The sequence below is a fragment of the Carassius carassius genome, chromosome 22 (assembly GCF_963082965.1).
Source record: "Carassius carassius chromosome 22, fCarCar2.1, whole genome shotgun sequence".
In the NCBI taxonomy this organism is placed as follows: Eukaryota; Metazoa; Chordata; class Actinopteri; order Cypriniformes; family Cyprinidae; genus Carassius; species Carassius carassius.
Genome location: NC_081776.1, coordinates 1,626,239 through 1,649,480, shown reverse-complemented (window position 1 = coordinate 1,649,480; position 23,242 = coordinate 1,626,239). Strand labels below are relative to the sequence as shown.

General features: G+C 37.4%; 2 protein-coding genes across 4 annotated transcripts in view; one reads left to right on the top strand and one right to left on the bottom strand.

Annotated features, from left to right (window-relative positions):
• The window catches only part of LOC132098658 (palmitoyltransferase ZDHHC17), a 283,638-nt gene that overhangs the window by 209,446 nt on the left and 50,950 nt on the right, over window positions 1-23,242 (bottom strand). The window lies entirely within an intron of this gene.
• LOC132098651 (conserved oligomeric Golgi complex subunit 5-like) overlaps window positions 1-23,242 on the top strand; it is a 64,202-nt gene that overhangs the window by 35,558 nt on the left and 5,402 nt on the right. Inside the window, exons 8-17 of the mRNA XM_059504738.1 lie at window positions 2,345-2,504; window positions 2,601-2,713; window positions 3,245-3,322; window positions 6,932-7,013; window positions 9,480-9,681; window positions 12,436-12,597; window positions 13,087-13,186; window positions 18,230-18,340; window positions 19,014-19,076; window positions 20,886-20,989. Coding sequence (XP_059360721.1) covers window positions 2,345-2,504; window positions 2,601-2,713; window positions 3,245-3,322; window positions 6,932-7,013; window positions 9,480-9,681; window positions 12,436-12,597; window positions 13,087-13,186; window positions 18,230-18,340; window positions 19,014-19,076; window positions 20,886-20,989 — 1,175 coding nt within the window. The remainder of the gene's footprint in view (window positions 1-2,344; window positions 2,505-2,600; window positions 2,714-3,244; window positions 3,323-6,931; window positions 7,014-9,479; window positions 9,682-12,435; window positions 12,598-13,086; window positions 13,187-18,229; window positions 18,341-19,013; window positions 19,077-20,885; window positions 20,990-23,242) is intronic.

The following is a 23,242-nucleotide window of genomic DNA, read 5'->3' as shown; positions in this document are numbered from 1 at the left end:
CATATTTATTCCAGTATGAAATTTAATTCTCCCAAGAAACATATCAAGAAAGAGTGCTACACCATACACAAGTTCATGCGATCCCTTGGACAGAATGAGTTTCACATCTGCTGGACAGCAGACGGAGTGAGACCAGCACTGACAAAACTAAACACGCTGTATAAGATTTCCTACTCGATGCAACAATAGCCCACAACATGCAAGCCAATCTAATCAAGATGTAACCGAGTTGTATTTTTAGTTGCATTTCACCTTCCCAGTGATAGCTAACTCAAAATCAAAAATTGGTCCCTTTTTGCAGTTTGAGCTTAATAGCATTAGCCAAAATGTTTTTCTCTCTCGTGCCGGTAAAGAAAGCGATCGTTGGCCACCTGTTCCAGCTAAGTGCTAATTCTGGGAACAAAAGCATAGTGCTTGCCTGGATGTGAGTAATGTGAAAACACCTCATTCACGGCAGTTGGCGGCTAGCCATCCTGGGTCACCGGCTTGCACTGAGCTGATCAAATCCATCTCCACAGTGACTGTGCATGTCCCTGCTAAACCATTATCCTTCCACAGTTCAGGGTAAATGAGGGCTAGCGCATTACATGCTGCGAGTGAACCTGCTGCAAGCAATTAGGTCTCTCCCAGTCCTCTGTTTTTCTTTGTCTGATTCAGATCTGTTCTTTGACAACTACACTCACTGTTGCATAAGGGGCAACATATGATTTATGCTGCTGGACAGCAGCCAGTTTGTGTATGATTAACTACGGCTGAGCAGTATAGATAAAACAATTATACCAAAGTATTTTTCAGCAACAATAGATATTAAATGCCACAAGTCGATGGAAAATTTTTTGCAGATTGAATCAGGCTGCATTAAAAAAAATGTGGCTGAAACTCTCATACTCACACATGCTATCGTCATGGTGTATAAAATCTCAAAATGTGCTTTAGTGTCTTATGACCCTGCAGCAGGTAAGCTGAAATTGGCAAATAGGCACAAGTGCATGGACAGTTTTTCCACATTCGGTCTTACTTCCTAAGATCTTAAGTAGCAACAAAAACAACGCAGCCACTAGTGTATCAGAAATGAGAATGGAACCTCATCAACACCTGTAATGAGGTCACAAGGGATCTTCTTGTATTTCTATAGTCAGTGACTCCCTTTTGGTTTTACAGTGTTGCAGTGCATAAAGTGTTTCAATCTAATTTACTTTTTTTTTTTTTTTTTTTTTTTAATAAGTTTCATCCTTAACATCCATGTTGCCCAATCTTTCTGCTGTTGTTTAGAATGTTACAGTAGGAACCTATTTCACATTTTGGCAGATTTCTCTTGATCAATGTTTGAAATTCAGAGCACAGAGAAGCTGTAGCAGCCCTGTCCTCAGATTTACCCTATACTTCAAGTGGACCTGAAGACCGCATGAAGGAAGCAATTTGCGTCCATCATTTGCGTGATTAGAGCTTGATTGCAGCAAAGTACTTAGCCACCACTGATGGCTTTATCCTACCACTCCTGCCTATTACACTCAATCTGTTCACCATTAGTCATGCACATAGAGACAAGAAGGGTACATTTACTGAATTATCACTTTCTCTCATTATTTTTTTAAAGCACATCTGTTGCATATATATTCAATCACCTGCAGTTTTCCATGTACCGTTTTGGAAAGCGACTGCGCCTGATCATCTTTGATCCACTGGGATTAGATTAAATTTGGACGGGGTCTTGAATCGGTTGTAATGATTGGTGCTTTCATCCATGGGAGATTAAATTAAAGGCAGGATCAGAGAAGCTGCTTTGAATGCAGCATTGGAGAGATTCCTGTTTTGCATTTTAAACTCCAATGTCCTGTAGTCACAGCTTAGCTGAGACCGTTGAATTTAAAGAAACTGAATTTGACCTACTTTCCTTACATGTGTTGAGCGCAGTGACGTCAATCAGTGGCTCTCGCAGCAAGTGCTGCTCACAGTCTGTGATCCCCTCAGGTGGAGAAGACTAGTCTCAGGTGTAGAAGAAGAAAATGTAAATGTATTTAGATTCCTGTGTGTCAATGGCCTGCTTCCCACATTAATTCTACTCAAATATTATGCAACTCATTCAAAACCACAGAACACATGAAACGAATGAACATTTCTGTTGAAGCAAAATCTTAACTGGAAGATTATGTATTACAGAAGAGGAGAACATTACACCTAGAAAGATTAACGTTTTCTTTACAATAATGGCAAACTTATTCAACATAAAACTTTAATTCCGTTTAGGCCACTTGATTAAACCATTCATGTTAAACTTGTTGCACATTGAATGTCATACAGTGTTTTTTCTGTGTTATATATTTCTTTATTGTTTATTCCACAGAATCCGTCTCAGGTGGGGACAGCCCTACAGGTGTTTTACAACCTCGGCAATCTAAGAGAGACCATAAGAAGTGTGGTGGATGGATACAGGACATCTGTGCTGGAGAATGTTGTTAATGCCCTTGACATTAAAGTCCTTACTCAACCTGCCAGCACCAGAGGTTTATTGTTTACTGCATTTGTGGCTGTTTTAGAGTGCTTGCTGATTCTGCATTGTGTTTTAATGTGTGCCTTTCCCTCGTGTCTGCTGTGTTTAGGAGCCCCTGGCAGAGCCATCATGCCCACTCCAGGGAACACAGCTGCATTTCGAGCTGCCCTTTGGACAAATTTAGAGAAACTAATGGACCAGATCTGTGCAGCATGTGGTCAGGTATGCATAAGTTATCAAACTCACACAGACGTTACTATTATGAAACTGTTAATGTCATTAGGCATGACACCAGTAGTTCACAGGTGGTTTTGTTATTACCATATCCCACTTTGTCTGGTGTTCACTTGTAAAGCCACAAAATATTGAGCTTGATTTAAGATCCGGAATGAACTTTTTGGCACTAATGGTAAAGTGAGGATGCTTGAGTGGGGAAGGGAGATTGCTGCCACTCTTCTCCACTCATACAAGCTGTTCAAGTCCATGCATTACTTGGCAACTTTCAAAGCTTAATGCATTAGCTGCTTCTGAAAATATATTGTTGGTAAAGAAAAGTAGACAAATCATGTCAATGATCAATGCATGTGCATGATGCATTATATAAGTGCCTGATTTTGAAACTTGTTAATAGAACTTCTTCATAGGTCCAGTATCAATTGTACCTATTTTTTAAAGCCAAGTGTTAAATTTAGATCTTGCTTGAATGGGGTCCTTGAATATAATGGATAAAGTTTCTTCTATGTTCCTGAACAGGTGCAACACCTGCAGAAGGTTCTAACCAAAAAGAGGGACCCAGTGTCTCATGTGTGTTTTATTGATGAGATAATCAAGGTGAGATGGAATATATGATGTCATATCTATATGTGTTTTGTGTGTGAGTGTGTGTGTGCAGTTAAATTTTGCTTGTCAAGTCGGACTGGAAAGTTATGTGTGTCGATATTGTGCTTATCCCATGAGTGAAGTCCTTGATGTGTCATGATTTATTACAAAGGATTTTTGTGTACTGCTCTTGCCTTTGACGGACCTGCCTGCATAGCCCCTGCTGGTTCACTGCTGCCACATTACCAGTAAATGATATGCTAATTGGTGTCTGCAGGTGGCTGACCCCTCTGTGACAAGGTTATCTACCCCACATGCATACACATATATATATCCATCACACAATTTCAGCCAGACAGTGATGGGACAATTTTATCTACATTCTCCATTTGGCTCTGGGTGATTTTGTGAACTAGCAGGAGTGTGTTGGTGCACGCTGAGTCACATGAACAGTGTTCGCAAAGGCATATGCAGTGTGTTTCCCCTTTGGTATCACAGACATCCGTGGCTCTCAATTCCTTCAGTGGCAAATTTGGCTAATTGCAGCCGGTAATTAAGGTGCTATTTTCTGCCAAATGAAAGGCTAAACTGTGAGATCAGAACAGTTTAGGAAGGGCTGGTAAGATTTCACAGATGGATTTCAAAGACAGCATATAATGCTGGGAATTAGAGCTGGCCTTAAGCGACGCATTTGCTTAAACCATAACCAGCAAAGCTAATGTGGGCATAGATTTCAAGTTATCTGATGCAAAATTGTAACATGGATATATTTGGAATTGCATACTACTTGTATTATATGATCTGTGTGTATACTGTGCACATCATGCAAACTTTAAACATGCATTTTTATATTCCAATGAGAATGTGTCCTTAATAGTTTTATAATTTAGATATAATTTAAAGAGCATTAATGCATGCAAGGTTTTTTTTTCCATATAGTCATGGTATTGATTCCTTCAGCCTTTATATTTACAGTGTAGCATAAGTATACAAAGTAAAGTACACTGCATGAAATACTGCATTGCTTGACCACTGCAACAAAGACAATATCAACCACAATCTCTTTCTTGACTTATTGTCTGGCTGAACTGACAGAATTAGTTTATAGTAATACAATTTCATGATAACCGCAAGCCACTTGTTTTAAACGTAATGAAGTCATGCAACAACAACATAGCATACTACTGCATACTAATGTTTTCTGTTGCATACAGTCTAGCGCACAGGATGTTAGTATTCCATTCCGAACACAGTCATAGTTGTGTTTTGCATTTGTGAGAAAAATGAAAGGTCTGTGTCCAAACCCAGTCGTTTTCTCTCTGTCTGTTGGTATTCCTCCCGTTTTCACTCAGTAAACAGTTTCGCGGAGATGAGTTGAACGGCTTCTAATCACCTCTTGGAAATCGAGATTTTCGGTCAGAAGATTGAGGTCTGAGGGAATGGTGTTGGGGGGGGGCGTTTCCATAGCAACACCATCTCTCGCTCTCCCATAGACCTTTTTCTTTTCTTGTTAAAAAAAAAACTGAAAGGAAAAGCAAAAAAGTTTGATTTGAGAGTGAGGGTGGTATTGCAGTATTTGGCCTTTCTCTTTCGAATATGTAAGAAATAATGACAGCTTGAGGAACAGAACTGAAATGTTTTTAACTTGAGTTCACAAACTCACATTTTGTTTAAAGCTCAATGACACCTTGAAATTCAAACCACACAGAATAGCTGACAGTGTCTCGGAGAGAGAGATCCGTCAGCTGTAGATAAAAGAGGCACTCGACATTAAAAGGCCCTGTGAAAGGTGTTGCAGGGCAGGGACCACTTTTTAGCCTCACAAGCTTGTAAAAATCTCTGTAGCACCTCTGAACCTTCAGTTTAACAAGGTGCATGCAGGAGACGGTACATATATGCAGTATAGGAACACATATAGCAACTTTGTGCAGAAGTCAGTGTACAGCACAACAAAGCTGCTGTCGGTTTTCCCTGGAAAAGGTGGGTGAATGCCATTTATTTATTTATTTTATTTCTCTGCCTTCACTTTGAAAGCTGTTTTCAAACTCCCACAATCTCACACCTTTATTGGTGGCAACCCCCCTCCCCCCAACCCCCCCCCCCCCACACACACACACAGGCACCCATCGGAAATCAAAACCTGCAAACCGCTACATTTTAACAGTTACAAAAGTAAAAACAGACCTTCCCGTTGAATTCCCAGCTGCTTTTATGTAGCAAACAAGCCTTCTGCCTCTCTGGCATGAGTTCATCTTCACGGTTGGCCCTCTTGTTCACTTCAGGTGTCATGAATGTGAAATACGACTCTACATCACAAAGAAGAAATTGCCTGAAGTACTGGAGCATATATGAAACTCCATTTTATTTTACTATAGAAAAAAGGAAGAGAAGCCAAGATTGGTTGTATTATATTGATGAGAGTACTGAAACCATGCCACATTATATGCCACTATACAAAATTAAACATGGACACTACAAGTTTGTGCAAAACCTGATGATCCATGTTATCTGACTTGATTTCATAATGCACCAAAGGGCATCTTGTGAACTTTTAATGGACCTTTTGTGACCTTTTGTTCAATGGAGTTCACATACTCAGTCACAAATATACATACATTTCTTTGTCATTTTTTTTAATGTTCCAATTATTATTCTGTGTTATTTTATTATTATTATTATTTTAACTTGCTGTTTATTTCCAGATTTAAAGACTGGCAATAAGGTCTAAGACACTTGGACCCTGTTGTGTATATATATTTAACTATGAAGTCTCCATGCTTCATCTTGTCAATTCTTTTTCTTTGGAGAATTCACAAATTTGTAGCACTGGAAATTGTGAGTCATGAGAGAGTCATTTATATTACTGTAAAGCCACTGCAAACCACTTTAGGCTGATGTACGGTGAGTCAGCAGGGACATTCAGAGCAGGTTGATGTGCACAGGTGATGTGAATCAGTTCTGGCTCACCCCATTCCTCCTGTGTAAATGAATCTTTGTACAATCATTGTGCATCTTGTTGTCTGTAAATTGACTGTCTATTCAAGTTACACATGCTTTGGCAGGCACACAAACACTATTCTGGTTAGTAAATAAGTTTAAATGGTCTGTAAAAGTAAATGTGATCTCCCTTTGTATGTAAAATATATTTCAAAATAATCAAGTTTGACTCGTTCCTCAACAGCTCAGCATTGGGCTGACAGGGTGAAGATCAGACAAACTAAATGCTTCTTTATTTGGCCGATCCTGACACACTGATAAATAGGTCATATTAGTTTTTTACCCAATTAAAAGTACACTTTTATTGCCAAAATATAGTAATTTTTGTTTCACGTGACTGTTTTTCACCTTCTTTCCAATCACTACAGCTTTTAAGGCTACTATATGTAAATAATCTGTTATGGCCTGACCCCTGTGCATGTGAAATGAGTAAGATACCCCTACAAAAATTAAAATGTGCTTAATTCTATGTGACCTGGACATTAGTTTTGTGATTTGTTGTGGGTTGGAGCCATTAAAGGCAGTCATATCAGCTTTGTTTGCATAGTGTGTTAATGCATACATGTTATTGTGTGCATCAGGGGCCATTATGGTAAAGTTGATGCGTTTTCTCACTCTTATCAGGATGGGCAGCCTGACATCTTGCACACCTTCTGGAGTTCAGTCACTCAGACGCTTTCTGAGGAGCTGCAGAAAGCCACAGCTGGTGAGTCTCAGTCTGGGGTTTTTGTTTAAGACCGTGCTCCTCCATGCATATCAAAAGTTCATTCTGTGTGTGTGTGTGTTACACAAGCTCCCCTCCTGCACCCAGTCTCTCTCGTCTCCTCCGCTCTTGCTTTCTTTTCATCACATTGCAGTCGGATTCAAACTCTATTACCCACGTACACTCTTCAAAAGCTGCTTTTGAGAAAACTGACTGTTAACCCTTTCCTCTACTAACCGAGCCTGTATTAGATCTTTTTCCCTCTTCACTTCCACTTCACACTATAATCTCAAGCGGGGGGTGGCGGGGTTGGGGGGGGTTCCTTGGAGAAGCGTTTACGCTTCTGTAATCTCAGATGATTTTTAGAGCTCAGACGCAGCTGATCCTCAATACAGACACAAAATTATGATTTCTACACTGATCTCACTCTCATGGTGTTATCACTAAGAGGAGCATGATAAATCAAGGCAGGTGTTTGGTCTCGAGAATATGAAGGAAACAGACTTTCAAATGTGAGATTCATTAAAACCAAAACAGACTCCCCTCGTTACTTTTAGGACAGTGGACCCATCTGGGATGAAGACCTAGGTTTTGTATTTCGTATTGTAGATAAACTGGGGTTTTTTTAAGCCGATGACAATAACATTTGACAGACAAATTTCTCTAAAGCAACTTGTTTGTCCATGCCTTCCTTGGTAATCAAACCCATGAACTTGCCATTGGGTTGTGGTTTTAAACCCCAGAAGGGATGTTTCATGACCGATGACCATTGTGCTCTTGATCTAGACACTTAACTCTAGGTTTCTCGAGAGGATGAACAAGTAAGGCAAATTAAAAAATGTTAAATCCATTACTAACTTTACTGATGCATCATTTTGGTGGTTGTATTACAACAACAAAAAACCCTCAAGGTTACAGAATCGCCTCATAAATAGATCCCACTGGCTCATGATTGCAACTGGTGCTCTTTTTATTTAAGTGTGCTAAAGCTCTCGTGCAGCACGTCCTCCCTGCAGAGTCACTGTAATTTAGACCTTTACCTTAGCCTTGGCTCTATTGATCCATGCCTGTGTTATCACGCCCCAATTAATACTTTGTGCTTCACTCCATCTGATCAATAGAAGGCAAATAGGAGCCTTTGCATTTCTTTCTTTATCCAAATGCTTGTGCATTACTCCCTCTTCCAAGCCTTTATCAAGCCTGATTTGAAACCTCTCAATCAAACTTGCTTTTATATTCTCCAGACTCTAGGGGACTCACCTTGTACATCTATTAAGGGAACTTCGCCAAAATACTCTCACAAAATGAGAATGTTCGAGGTGAAGACAGCTCCTAGAAGCCATCAGAAAACATTTTAGTTCTCCGGTCGATTGTTGTGGACTCTGTCTTGAGACATTGGCCTTGAACCCATATGAATTAATTTGCCAACAGTCAGAATGCTGGTCTAGGGTCAGCTCTGCTCTTTTTTTTTTATTATTAATGTTATTTTTATTTTTCATTTCATTATTGCATCTCATCATGAAAGGCAAAACCTTGCTCCTGACTAACACTTGATCTAGGAAGATGCCAGTTTTCAACTGTTCCACCACTCATGTTTATTTGTTGAGTTTTGTATGCACCTCATAACCTTCCCTGAGGAAGGATTTTCTTGACAGTCATGGGTTGTGTTTGAACACTGCTGCGTGGCAGTTTTATGAAGTGAGGAAATTTAAGCTTTACTACAAGCAATAAATCCTAAACGTAGCGTCAGCTGAACATGGCTAGAGCTCACAGTCAGCACTCCATCAGTAGAGTAGAACTACCAGGACTCATCTTTGCTCCGGTGATGGCGAAACAAAGATTGAAACCGTTTAAGATGCTTGCGCCTCTGAACTACTCAATTATGCATTCATCAAATCAATCTGCATGGGAAACAATCTGCATAATATCCATAATAAGCATTTAATCACCTGTAAAGTTGGGTCATTACCATATTAATAAAGATCCATTTTTATGCAGTTCCATCCGTTTGACTCATTTTGCCAAGTGTATTCTCTTTATTCGAACTTGTTATTGTTAGATTGTTTGGAGATGAGGGATTTAGTTTAATCAGCTCACTGAGGCACAAAGAAAGGGTTTGTAGGTTCAAGTCACTGCTTGCCATTGTCACAGCCAACTATTTTTTAATTAAATGGTGTTCACAACAATATATAGCCCTGATTTAAAAAAAATATATATGCATTGAAATTGAAAGAATACAATTAAAACTATTAAAATACTTCATTGCATATCATTCAGAAGAATTAAGTTTTTGTTTTGTATTCTTAGTAATCATAAAGGTTGATGCATTTGCATGCTTTTTAGCTGTTTTAAGCCACTGCTGTAGTAATTTCTAAAATGTGAATATCAGACACAACACATGTATTTATCTATGTGGCCATCTTCTCTTTAAATTCATCCCGTTCTCAGTTTTTTTTCTTTTGTTCTTAGCATCAACCTTCCTGAAGCAGGCCCTGGAGGGAGAGTACCCCAAACTCTTGAGGCTGTATAATGAGCTCTGGAAGAGGCTGCAGCAGTACAGCGCAAGCATACAGGGGGCGCTAGTGAGCAGTGGTGCAGGTCTAGATGTGGAACTGCCTCTGTCAGAGCATGACACCGAAGATCTGTTCACTCGGTCCAAACCAGACTATGAGTGAGTACTACACACAAGCGGAGGCCATTCTACCCTAGTGAAAAATAAATATACTGGATGTATTTGAAATACATTTATGTGTACTACATTTAAGTGTACTACAAATACATTTTTCTATTTATGTACTTAATCAAATATCCTGCCTATACCTAAACTGGTATACTTTAAAGTCTGCTAAATTGGAATAACAATTTTTCTTTACATATTTGATTGTGTTAAAGTGGAACTATTGCAAGTACACTTCAGGTACTATTGTGCATTTAAAGTCTGGTATTATTCAAAGATCATGAAGTCCTCATCAAAAGTGACATTAAAACACATTTTAGACTTAATATGTGACCCTGGAGCACAAAACCCGTCTTAAGTCGCTTTGGTATATTCTTAGCAATAGTCAAAAAATAAACTTTTTATAGATCAAAAATATCGATATTTCTTTTATGCCAAAACTCATTAGGATATTAAGTAAAGATCATGTTCCATGAAGATACTGTGTAAATTTCCTACTGTAAATATATCAAAACTTAATTTTTGATTAGTGATATGCATAGCAAAGAACTTCATTTGAACAACTTTAAAGGTTTAAAGTTTTTTTTCACACCCTCAGATTCCAGATTTTCAAATAGTTGTATCTCGGCCAAATATTGTCCGATCCTAATAAACCATACATCAATGGAAAGCTTATTTATTAATCATTTCAAAAATTAAGACTGGTTTGGTGGTCTAGGGTCACATATAAAGTAAAGTGCATTGTGCACAAGTAATATGCCAAGTAAAGTTTAATTGTAATTTTTATAGAAGTCTAAAGTTATCTGTCAGTAAATATGTAAAAAGATTTGAACTATACTTAGTATGAAATAAATGTATTTTTTTTACTAGGGTGATGTTTTGTTTCTAGAACTCTCAATCGCTGACATGCATCTGACTGACTAGCAGTCAAACAGAAATGCCACAATTTCTCATCTTAAAAAACAGAAGTTTATTATCTACACAAACTATTATCTTCCTTATCATGGTGGCATAACAATGATAGTTTATCTGCAAAGTGCTCTAATAAACTGCTCTCATCAATCAGACAGCGTTTCTGCCTTCCACCTGAACGGAGAGATGTGTTAGGAAGCAAAAAAGCCCTTCTACTCTCAAACACATTATCAGACAATCTTTCAGAGATCAGTCAACAAGATCTCATAATCTCAATCATCCCCTAAACGACCCATGTTTTACGCACAGTTGCTCATAATACAGCTCAAGAAAAAGCTTGTCAAGATGCATGACAACCAGCAATTAAAGCAAAGAGTAATAAAGCATCTTGTCAAAAAGTGGCAAATGTGTTGAAAATGTCAGGGTGATGTAAGGGGTGAACTATTTTCTTTGCATTTCATTTTGGAGAGATTTAGTAGATCTATATTTGACTCTCATAAAGTATTTGCTTCGTGGCAGTGTACAGCATTGAACAGTTAAGTTTAGAGATCTATTATTATAGAGAAATGTTTTATGTGTTAATTAACTGAGCTCTTTTTCTCGTTAATAGTAAGATCCAGTTTCAGGTTTTTTTTCAGTTGCTGACATTAATGATGTTGTTTCTCTTAGCACTCGTGTCAAGATTTCTACAAAGTCTTATGTTTTTTGCATCAAGTGTGTATAATTTATGATGATGAATGACTTTTTATCTTCTAAATCACATTACCATTACTGTGCAGTGTTTTTGTTTGTTTTTCTTGTAATGCATTACTCTTTTACAGTAAAGTGAAATCCTGAGATGTTTTTATGTAAATCTGCAATCATGTCTCAGTTACACTTTTATCAGCAGTTGATATACACAGGTCAAACAAAAGAATAATAACTAGGAACTAAGCAGCTGTCAACCAGCAAAACTAATTTATTACAGTGACAAAATCAAATGCTGGGGGCTTTGAACCCTACTGAGTTTCATTAAGTGTTGTTCAGTTTGTTCTGCTGCACTTTTAATTTAGTCTCGATTTGTAATTTTCTCTATGGACATGCCTCTGATTACATTAAAAGATTTAGGTCAGTGAAATTTTGTATGTGACATACTATGGAGTCAATATAATGCCGTATATATACACAAAAAAAATTAGTTTTGCAAAAGAAAATTATGTTTTGCAAACAAAAATTTAAGTATTGAGGAAAATAATTTTGCTTTTTGCAAACAAAAATAAAAAATTGCAAAAGAAAATAAAGTATTGGGAGAAAAAAAATGAAGGGTTGCAAACAAAAATATAGAATTGCAAAACATGAATGAAACAGCGCGAAAGCAATGATTTTCCAATACATATTTTCCATGGTCATATCTATTAATTTATTTGCACCGCTGCTTTTATTTTGCGTGTCAGTCTAGTTTGAGCTTGCGATGCCGTTTTCCCTTTCATTGCTTTCGTTTCATTCATGTTTTGCAATTCTTTATTTTTGTTTGCAACACTTCATTTTTTTTCTCCCAATTCTTTATTTTCTTTTGCAATTCTTTGTTTTTGTTTGCAAAAAGCAAAATTATTTTACTCAACTTTAATTTTTGTTTGCAAAACTTTATTTTCTTTTGCAAAACATATTTTTTTGCATATATATATATATATATATATATATATATACAGCATTATATTGACTCCATAACATGTCGTGTTTAAAAACATGTGCTCAGATTACATAAACTGATGCCAGAAAACACTTACTGTCTTAATACGTGTTTCACAATTAAGAAAAGGGATAACTTTTTATTTTTTGACATTTTATTTGTTCCAGTCCAGAGAAGGACCTGAAGGACTCTCTTCAGCCATATGAAGCAGCTTACCTGTCCAAGTCTCTGTCCCGCCTCTTCGACCCCATCAATCTTGTGTTCCCTCAAGGGGGCCGAAACCCACCCTCCAATGATGAACTCGACAGCATCATAAAAACAATAGCCAGGTACACCTCCAATATGCATAATCTATCATAACTCTGTCCCATCATCATTTCCCTACTATTGCCACTATGCTGTCTTCTCCTAGGTTTATATGGCTTTCTTCTTTGTTATATTAAAAATTGTCTTTGATCTTTCAAGGTCTATAGTATGCATATCTTCAGTCCAAAAGAAGGGAAATAAAAAGCGCCCTTCAATTAAAAGAAAAGTGTCTCACATGCCATTTTTTTTTTTTTTACTTTTTAAAAAAGGTGACAAAACCTTTAAGGAAGCATTGCATGTGTCCTTCATGAAGAAGGCAATTCTATAATATACTGCAGACATTAGAAGTCAAGAGAAATGTCATATAATAAATATAGTTACAATTGATTAAAATGACTAATAATGGACTTATATAAAAATAGTGATTAGTGTAAAAATAAGCAGACTGCTGACTGTTTTCACTGACTGTAATTTGTTAACAGTTGCTCCTGTATGTTGTTTTTGCACGTTAGTGAGCTGAATGTTGCATCAGTGGATTCCGGTCTGACGATAGCAGTGACCAAGAACGCCGCCAAGACTGTGCAGCTTTTCTGCGTCAAGTCAGAGCAGTTGGTAAGACACACACAGAGATAATAATGTTCTCATGCCCCTAAACCCGGCCGGGGAGTTGACACACAGTCGACAACTGAGCTCATTAAGAGAGCCAATGTAGGGAGGAGCTCATCTCAACAAGACGGCAGGGTGGATCCCAACCTCCCTCGTTAGAGGTGCTTGTTGATTTGGTCCATGAAAAGAAGCCACACAAATCAGGCAAAGGTGGGACTAAGAAAGCAATGCTTGGTCGGTAGTTGGTCAACCAAAAAATAAACACCAGTAGTTGGAGAACAAATCGGTTTGCAACACAATATTCATGCTATTGGTTTACTAAATGCACTTCTCTGCTGTTATATTGGGAATCATAGATGTGTGCTGCTTGTGTGCCAAATTATTGAATCAGTCAGAGTGGCTTAAGTCTCAATCTCACTGTCAGTTGTGATCCACATTAGAATAACACCCATCGCAAATTTTACAAAGAGATCCTTAATAAATAAATCAGTAGATCTGTAGAATTTGAGTGAATCCTTTCATTCCTGTATCAGTCTTGTTTCAATTAAATGCATCCTGCTCTGCAAACATGGTGCAGCTGACTTATGATATATATACAAAAATGTTTTAAAGACAACATGAAGTCCAAATTTATGCGATTTGCTTTTTTGAAACCTGGAGATATCAAGGGACTTAAAAACTGTAAGTCATGAAAATATTTGTAGCGAAATTCTTTTTAAGGTGTACTCTGCTCTAAATATTTAATCATCTAGAACAAGAGCAGTCAACCTGCTTGGAATTTTTCCGTGATCATGAATACCTTGGTCTTGTTTTATAGTTATTTTTGATTATGGCTGGAGAACAGGTTAGGGTTAGGAAGGATGCTAGCTCTTCATTAACAGGGGTGGAATTATTTCAAGGTCTCTATCAAGTAATCCAGTTTTTCTGTCCTGTTTCCAGTAATCATTAACCCCTCAGAAATTCAAGTCTGACTCTACATTATTTTTGTTGAACACTGTTTCAAACACTGATTCGTGTTATCCATCTCATTTTATTTTTCCTCTCAGCTGTTTAAATCGACTCAGAGCTGTAGCGAGATGACCCAACTTGTTGATGTAGGTCTGTCTCCATTCAGTGTGAGCTGGAGGTGTGATTGATGGTGCCTGGCCAGGGAGGGTGTGATTGGATTAGTCTGGTGTCTGTCCTCCAATCACTGGCCCACTGACTTGATCTGTCTTATGTCAGCAAGCAGATGAATAACGAGGGTTTGGTTCTGGTCTTTCCTGCAGTACAGATGTGTGTGATGAGCCATCTGAACCCTGTGCACTCAATTAAAGGTCAGTTCAGGGCCAAACCTTAACCTCTCCTTGGACTTACTTCTGGAAGTGATATCATAGTAGTATATTGCATAAATCTTTCAAGCACTCGGAAATACTGTATGTCATCACAATAAAGGGAACGAGCAGTTCTCCCTGTCAAAACACGGATGGTTTCTTTTTGATTAAACCCAGCTTAACACAGGCAGCAAACAGACTCCGTCTGTTATAAATGAAGACAAAGTGAAGGACTGTATCTCTATTGACCTCTCATATCCTTCCTGCTGTGATTAATGGACTGGGACTTAAACCGATCCTTAGATTTACATGGAGTGCACTTGCAGGGAGATGGATTTCTGAAACAGTGACGGCAATTTGATATCTGACAGGTTTCTGTCACTTCGCTGATAGTCCAGGTAACCAAAACTAAGAAGATCCAAAAAGTTCATAAAGACGTCATAAAAGAATTCTTCATGAAAAGAGTGGTTTAACCCTAGTGTGTTGTTCAAATTCACTACCCTTTAGTTATGTTCAGGATGAAAACATCCACTCAGTTAAACTGCTGTAAAAATGTATCGGGAAAAATATTTTTTTCAATATAAAAGTAATTGTGGATAGATTTTTTTTTTTACCTTTTATCACAGTCTTGGGCATGTCAAAGATTAGTAACACCATTGGCTTTGATGCATTGTTCGTTTTTGTGCAGCATTAGATTTAAATTTTTTCTCATTTATTGTTGGTGGCTGTTTTTGCCCCATTGACTTCCATTATAATGACATTTTTTGATTCCAAAGCCATGACACCATATAATCATGCATTCTTGATGGTTGGTGGTTTTCCCTTTTGGGAAGAGGTAAAATTTGTCCTTTTTACGATTGATCACTTGGTGGGGCCATTAACCCTTTAGATAGGCCTGTGTAAAAAAAAAAAGCTTAGTTTTTTTTAAAAACATTTGGTAGTTTTGAACAGGACTGAGGTTGATAAATAGATTTATGCAAAAACAATTATAAAATAAAAAAAACTAAAATAAAAATAGAAAATATTTATCTGATACATATTTACATCAGTTTATTTTAGTGGATGTTTTCATCCATGAACATAATGAAAGAGTAGTGAATTTGCCCAGAGTGTATTGAGTTTTTGAAAAATTTCAAAGCATTTTCCCAAAATATGTGTCAAAATAAGATTTATCACCAAAAATCATTCCATTTGCTGAAACGCAGAGAAAGTTGTGGCCAAAATAAGACTCAACTTTACCCCCTAGTGGACGAAAATATCCCCAACAACGCATAAGGGTTAATACAAATCTTGTGAAAGGATACAAACACTCAAAATAAAGAATATTCAATTTGGTCTTTTTTGGTTAAGTGGAGTTCCAATGGAGGAACTGTAACCTCAGGTTTCATAAAAAATATCTTCATTTATGCCTTAAAGATTAACCACTTATGGATTTGGAAAAGACTAAGGGTAAGAAAATGATGATTTGTCTGTGATTTATCCCTAAAGTTCTAATAACTACTGGACATTCTCCCTAATGGATTTTTTTATTTATTTTGTCTCCCCAAAAATACGTCAGTGTTTGAGTTTTAAAGTAGCTTCCTATAATCTGGTTTAGCTGCAGGGGAAATATTTGACAACGGTTTACAGAGGTATAAAAATGTTGGTCTTCAGGTTTACCACAGACCTCGGCTCACACAGCAGTAAATCTCAGAAAGGTTTATTATCGTATTGGTTTGCAGATATACACCGGAGGCTATGCTTTATTTAACATCAGGTGCAGAGGTGGGTAGTAACGAGTTACATGTACTTCGTTACATTTACTTGAGTAAGTTTTTGGGGTACTAATACTTTTCGGAGTATATTTAAAGATGGGTACTTTATACTCTTACTTGAGTAAATTTCTGGGGAAAAACCTGTACTTTTACTTCGTTACTGTGGGCGACGCTCCTCTCGTTACTTTATCTTAATGCAATAAATTTGATAAATGCTTCAGTTTATTCCAAACGCACCGTCTACTTTTCTCTGGACAATGAGCGATGCCCATTCACGAATGATTCATTCTTTTGAGTCAATTCTGTTCAAAGGCTTGATCAAACCAATTGGCAAACGAGTGAATTGGTTCATGAATCAGTTTGAATGATTCGTTCAGTTCCCTGCCGCACGCGCTGAGCGTCTGAAGTGCTTCACTCGGAGTTGTAACGTTTAAGAGCATCAGCAGCGTTGAAAACGTGGCTATGGAACTGCACTGAATTGAAAGCAAATCTGCAAAGGCTATTATTTGCTAGCGATGGAGATCCTTATTAGATGAACACCGCGTGTGCTGTCTACTGTTTAACAGGTAATAACTTGGGCTACATTCGATTACAGTACACTACCACTGTGACATTAGTTTGTTGTACGTGTGTGGCTTATAACAGAGGGGAGTCAAGTTGAAAGCAGCTTCCAAAAGACAAAAAATAGCAGATTAAGATTTTATTAATTTTAATACAATAACACCGGTGCGAGTACGTTCAGCAAGTCATATCATCAGCTGCTAAATTCAGATCTGTGATTGCTTGCTGGCGCTGAGCCAGAGATAGATGCGTTTATACAGCGCTGCGCATTATAACCAATCACACATGATTCTTTTGAGCTGATTAAAGCATTGGCCAATCAGAGGCGTTCAGATGAGTCATCGTTAAAATGCCGGTGCTTCCTTCACTCGCTCCTGACTGAATACCTCTTTCTGGCGAATTCTCTCGTCAGAAACAACAAAGTGCAGATGTGTGTACGAATCTTTAATTAAGATATTGATTTCACAGTGTTAACAGTTTCAGTGATTTTAATGAGAGTTTCTGAGAGTGATTGAAATCTAGACTCTCTTTCTGAACAATGAAAGATTAGTAGCAATATTTATATCACATTAACTTTCAATGTTAAATTCACATTTAATACAAAGTCAGTCGTATTAAAAATATGTTATGGCATGACACCTATATCTGTTACTTAAGTAAACAGACAAGGTTTTATAATAAATTACATAAATTGGAGTAAAGGCTGATGAAATATATACATTTATACACGCACACATACATTACATACATTTTATCTATATATCTAAATAAAAATAGGCTCAGTATATATGACCCAAAGTAACTAGTAACTAACTACTTGAGTAGATTTTTTATCCGATACTCTTTTACTCTTACTCAAGTAAATATTCAAGACTAGTACTTTTACTTTTACTTGAGTAAATATTTCTAGAAGTATTTTTACTTTTACTTGAGTACAGTTTTTGGGTACTCTACCCACCTCTGAGATTCAGGTGTGACGGAGAAACCCACTTGAGTTGTTCACTAGTGTTGCTGCACCTCACTTGGCATCTCCACACTGCCACGGGAAACGTTAATTTATGAGTTGTTTTGTCTGTAGCGGCTGTTTGTTTTTGTCAGGAGGCAGCAGTGCGGCACGAATGCGTGGTCCGCTCGTGACTGAGACAACCTTTCGCTTGTTAGTTCCTGTGGTGTGGCACTGAGCCGGGCAAATCCTTCTTCTTTTCCGTCTCCCTGTTGCTCGCCCTCCATGTTTGATGCCTGTGTCTCAGCATGCTGACCGCTGAGCAAAGCGCTTCTGACCTCAGACGAACACTGGGGCATCTGGGGAAATTAGTGGGAACCTGCGCTCGCCTCGCTTTTGATGTTGGCTCCTTGATTATTTACTCAAGTTGTGATGCTTAATATTGTTTAATCGTTTTTTTCTTCCTTTTTTCTCTCAGCTGTGTACACAAGGGGACGCCAGTCAGGTGATCGGACCCCTGACGGAGGGTCAGAGGCGAAATATTGCCGTGGTGAACTCTCTTTTCCGCCTGCAGCAATCTGTGGCTAAAGTAAGTACACCAGCTCTCATTTGAGACACTGTACTGTAGTTACTATATTTGGTCTGTCCCTTAAACAAAATAGATATTTTGCCATTATGTGCTTCCCAGAACTGTTTTATTACCAGATGATTGTGAGATTTCACTCAGCAGTATGTGTTCAATCCCTGTTCCATGCCGAGGAAAGGTTTGTGGGGCATTTAAATAGAAGTCAGCGTTAAATTATTACAGAGTCCTGCTGTATTATAAAACTCCTGTATGTGCGGAAAACAGTCCATCTGTCTATAAAGAGCACCTGGCTGCAGTGCCTTTACTCAGTCTTTTCTCAGGAGAAACTGCAGACTCACCACCAGACATATCTGTAAAATATGAGTGGTGATATTACACAAGTGGCTTTTTTAGCACCAGCTGATGTAGTTCCCGGGCTGACCCATTAAACAAAAAAAAACATGCCAGCAGCTGCCAAAGCTTGTTCCTTGCTGGTTTGATTAATAAGGTAATAAAAAGAGATTTCCCTATGATTAAATATTTAAACTGGAGGTGATCAGAGTTTTACTGATGAAAAGTGCAGGTGCTTGTTTCAGTAAGATTGTAATTATTTTGGGCTTGCACTTTGAGTTAAGACAGGAATTACTGTTCAGGGGCTTTAAACGTTGAATGATGGCTGACTTTGAGTTGTTTTCAGGTTATATCTGGACTGGGTACCTTCCCTCCTGCAGCAGAGCAATCGATCACAGCATCTTTAGAGGTATATAACACAAAACAATCACTACAAAGATCATACGAGGGACATATGTATTTAATATAGCTTCTTGACTGAAATAACAATATGCGTTCTGCTAGAAACATCAAGACTGGTCACTGGCGATGCATGTTAATAACAGTGTTAAAGAGACTTAATTGCATCACATTTATCCTTCTTTTGGTTCGAATATCAGCTCACAGCAGGTAAAGTCCTCTATTCACAACATTCAGTTCATAGTGTTTTTTCAGCAACAAGTTCACTGCACTATTGATGCAGATAGCGTTGCATGATCCACCATCGAGCTGGGATAGATAGATTAACAGGTGAGCACACAGGACAATGAACTACGGCTCAGAATATGGAAAGAGATGCTGCATCCATACCCAAACACACACACAGAGTCTGGAGGTGGATTTGGAAAGTAATTGGGTAAACATTGAGCTGCTCTGAATTCAGCGCTTTCTCTCCCCTGAGGTAAATTGGCTATCAGATGAGTAAACTGGTCATTCTCTTCCCCTTCGTCTCTTTTAACATAAGCTGCCAGCTGTACGGATACGCACACACGCTTTAACCCATGATCTTTAAGTCTAAACAACAGTCCAAGGTGAAAACACATTACCACATTTTACTACCCGCTGTCCTCAGAGCTCTCCTCCCATGAAGGCCATGTGATCAGATATCCCTTGAGTCCTTGTTCCTCAATACATCGCACTAGGAACTGTTCTGAACCAGTTTGCAAATGAAACCGGGCACAAGCACAAGATCCAGTTGCCACTCTGGACAAAGAATGACGGGAAAGCTGAGTCTGCAGAGTGCATGACTACCAAGGAGTTTAGGAAGAAGAGATATGCAGCGGAAATTTCATCTGTATCTCCAGCTTGCAGGGGATTTTGCAGATGACTGGCCCTGTTTGGTCAGAGAGAGCTATTGGGTTTGCATTGATGTCTCTCAAGAGATAGAGACACAGATAAGACATTACGCTCTTTACATTAACATCTGACTGAGTGTTTTCTTGCAAAATTTTGTGTTTTGTTGTTTAACCCCTTACCGGTCACCACCAGCTTGCTTTTGAACATAAACGTGAAAGTGCACTATCCAAACTTAAATTTTTTTAATTAATGGACACTTTGAATACAGACCTAAAGTTGGACTTATTTTTAAAGAAGACAATCAGTAGATTATTGTAGAAAAATCTCACTTCAGAATATGAACGTATCAAAGTTATAGAAGTTTAAATTTACTATAATGACATTTTTTTTGTTACATTTTTATAAAATATATTTTTGTTTTCAGGTTTTACTCTAAAATTGGTATAAAATTAAAGCCTTGTGTCTAAATAAGATTTTTTTACTTCAAATTTGAAGTTGATTTTATTTATGGTGTTATACCACAAACAGCCACCGGGTGCCACCCAAACTCCACTGAAAACATTTGATGCATGTTTCTGTCACAGTGTCCAAATTACTCTGTTAATATCACCAAAATAAGACTCAGACCTTTCCAACAATATGTTTTTGTCATTATCATGAAAAGCTTTGATTTTTAAAATACACTAAAACAGTTTGTAGTATGGAACTTAACTCCGCCCACTTTTACCAGTTCCATAGTATCTCAATATCAGATTTCAAAATAGTTTTTCACAGGATGAATTTAGAGCTTTTAAGCTTTTTAAAATGACATCTAGTGTGATTACTAAAATCTCTGACTGGGTAAAAAGGCAATAAAATATGTAATGGTGGCCTGGCCGGTGACACTTAAGGGGTTAATTAATATTCATTAGCTTCATTAACTTACAGTTTCTGTGTCTTGCAGTCAGTTCAGGCTCTGATGAGTAGCGCCGTTCAGCCACTGCTAAATTCTGTTACCGATTCTGTCGAAGCAATACTCATTACAATGCATCAGGAGGACTTCTCTGGGTAAGCAAGCAACACATGCACTATATTACTATAATAACAGGTTCTGCATACAGCTCACTATATACTGTATATATTGTGTATCATCCCATGTAAGGCTTCTCAGTCTGCATAAACAGTTGTATGTTAAACTGTTAAACAACCTCAGTAGTGTCCACTTAGCATCTTGGAAAATTAATTTGGTTATTTTTCAGGTTAAGTGCAAAGCATTGTGGAATACAGTATTCAATGCAGTAGGGTTTTTCCTAAAACATTAGTTGTCCATAAAAGTATTCAACTAGTTAGTCTTATGTAAATGACTCGCCTCATGCTAAAAAGTGAGAAGCGTAACACTCCGGGTTTACTCATTTTTCACATAAATATATATTTGACCATTTCTAAATACCACACAAAACAAATGAGAGATGTCAAAATTGGGATTTATGGTTGTACAAAGTCTGTGTTCTCCCCTTGTTGGCTTTTTCTCAAACATTAACGTGACATTAGGGATCATGTGCCCTATTTAGTCTTGTTCAGGGCGGTTATGAGACCAGGTCTCTCTCAGCTCACAATATTTCAACATAAATGTTTCTTAAAGCACAGACAGAGTGCAATGGGTGAGCTGTGGTCATAGTTTTTTACCATTTAGAAAAAAGTTTTGGTGGCACTGCCTGTATTTTTAAGTTTAGAAATCACAATGCTATGATGACAGGGTTAACAGATCTCCCTTCAGATATTCATGTCCTCCTGCTGAAAGACGACTATGTGATGCCATGCGACTGCAGATAAATGAACACGTGTGTTTTCGGCTGTTATAATGGACACATTCACTCTTCTGAATTCATTTCAATTGCTGGGTTGTGCAGTGAATACAACAGAGAGTGATGTGGCAGCGTTTGATAACATTTAAACGGTCACCCAATGATTCAGCGTGGCTTCTTTTGTCCACATCTCTAGTCCCTCAGGGCGACTGGAGTCAGGCTTGGTGGGCTTGTTTTATTTCTGTCCCCGCTGTCAGGCACTCTTGAGGGAACACAGAAGAGAAATAGTCATGCTGTAGAGACAGCTTTGTCCAGAAACACCCCCAGGTTCACCCTGTCGGCAGAAGCCACTCCAAAGAGTTTGGATGAATCTCACAAAATCAATGCCTGAGTCATATTTTAGTCCAGAATGAAAAGAAATAAATATAAAATATATATTGCATAAAATTCAGGTATGTTTTTGTGAAAAGAGAGTGTTCATATATCATGGTTTATATTTAATATTTTATCATGGTATTTATTATAGTGCCATTGATGTATACAGATTTTATTTTTTTTAATGATCAATGTATTATTGTGTTTGTACTCAAAAATAGTAAATGCAGTACATCCTGCATTACAGTAAGAATCATAAAACTTTTTTTTAAATTATAACAAAAATGCACAAACCCATTACAATGCTGAAAATTAAACGTGCTAAAAGCAAGAAAATATTTTCTTTAAATGGATGCTTTTTTTTTTTTTTTTAGAATTTTTTCCATGTCTTTAAATTTTTTAGAGCATTAAAAATAATGTTTTTTTTTAAGATATTTCATTCATAAGTTATGCTATGTCCTCGTAAGAAGACATCGGGACTCAAAGAAGACGGGAAAAAAATAAATTATATTAAAAAAGACATGAATGAACATGCATAGGCAAAAAACTATCGAATTTCTAAATCACCAATACATTTTTAGTTTTCAAGATGTTTTTTGTTGTTGTTTCATTAAGATGATTTTCAACTGTTATAACAGAATGATTCAGTAATGTGTGTAAAATGACCATAAACAGGTTTTCTCATTATATACAATGTATCTATAAACTAAATCTAATTTGCAGTCAACGTAATGAAAAAAGAAGTGTAATAATGGGAGTAATAATTGACGAGATTTTCATAATAATATATAATATTTCAACATCCCAAATTTGATTTGAAACCCCATAACATTTTCCTGAGATGTTGATCCATGATGCACAGTTTAAAAATTAGTCTGATTTAAATGATAATTACAAAATATTATCATATTTAGTGTCACTAAATTAATTTCAGACATTTTTGATGACCAAGGAGAGGGAGTGTTCATGACGAAACATCCATTTATTTGGTATCTCTATACAGGACATCCAGACTTAAAACTGTGGCATGTACAGTCTCAGAGAAATTAACCAAAATATAATGTCCTCATATGAGGCCGCAGGGTCTTAAGTGGTTAAGGTCAAATATTTACAAATATAACGTTATCATAAGATTCACCCC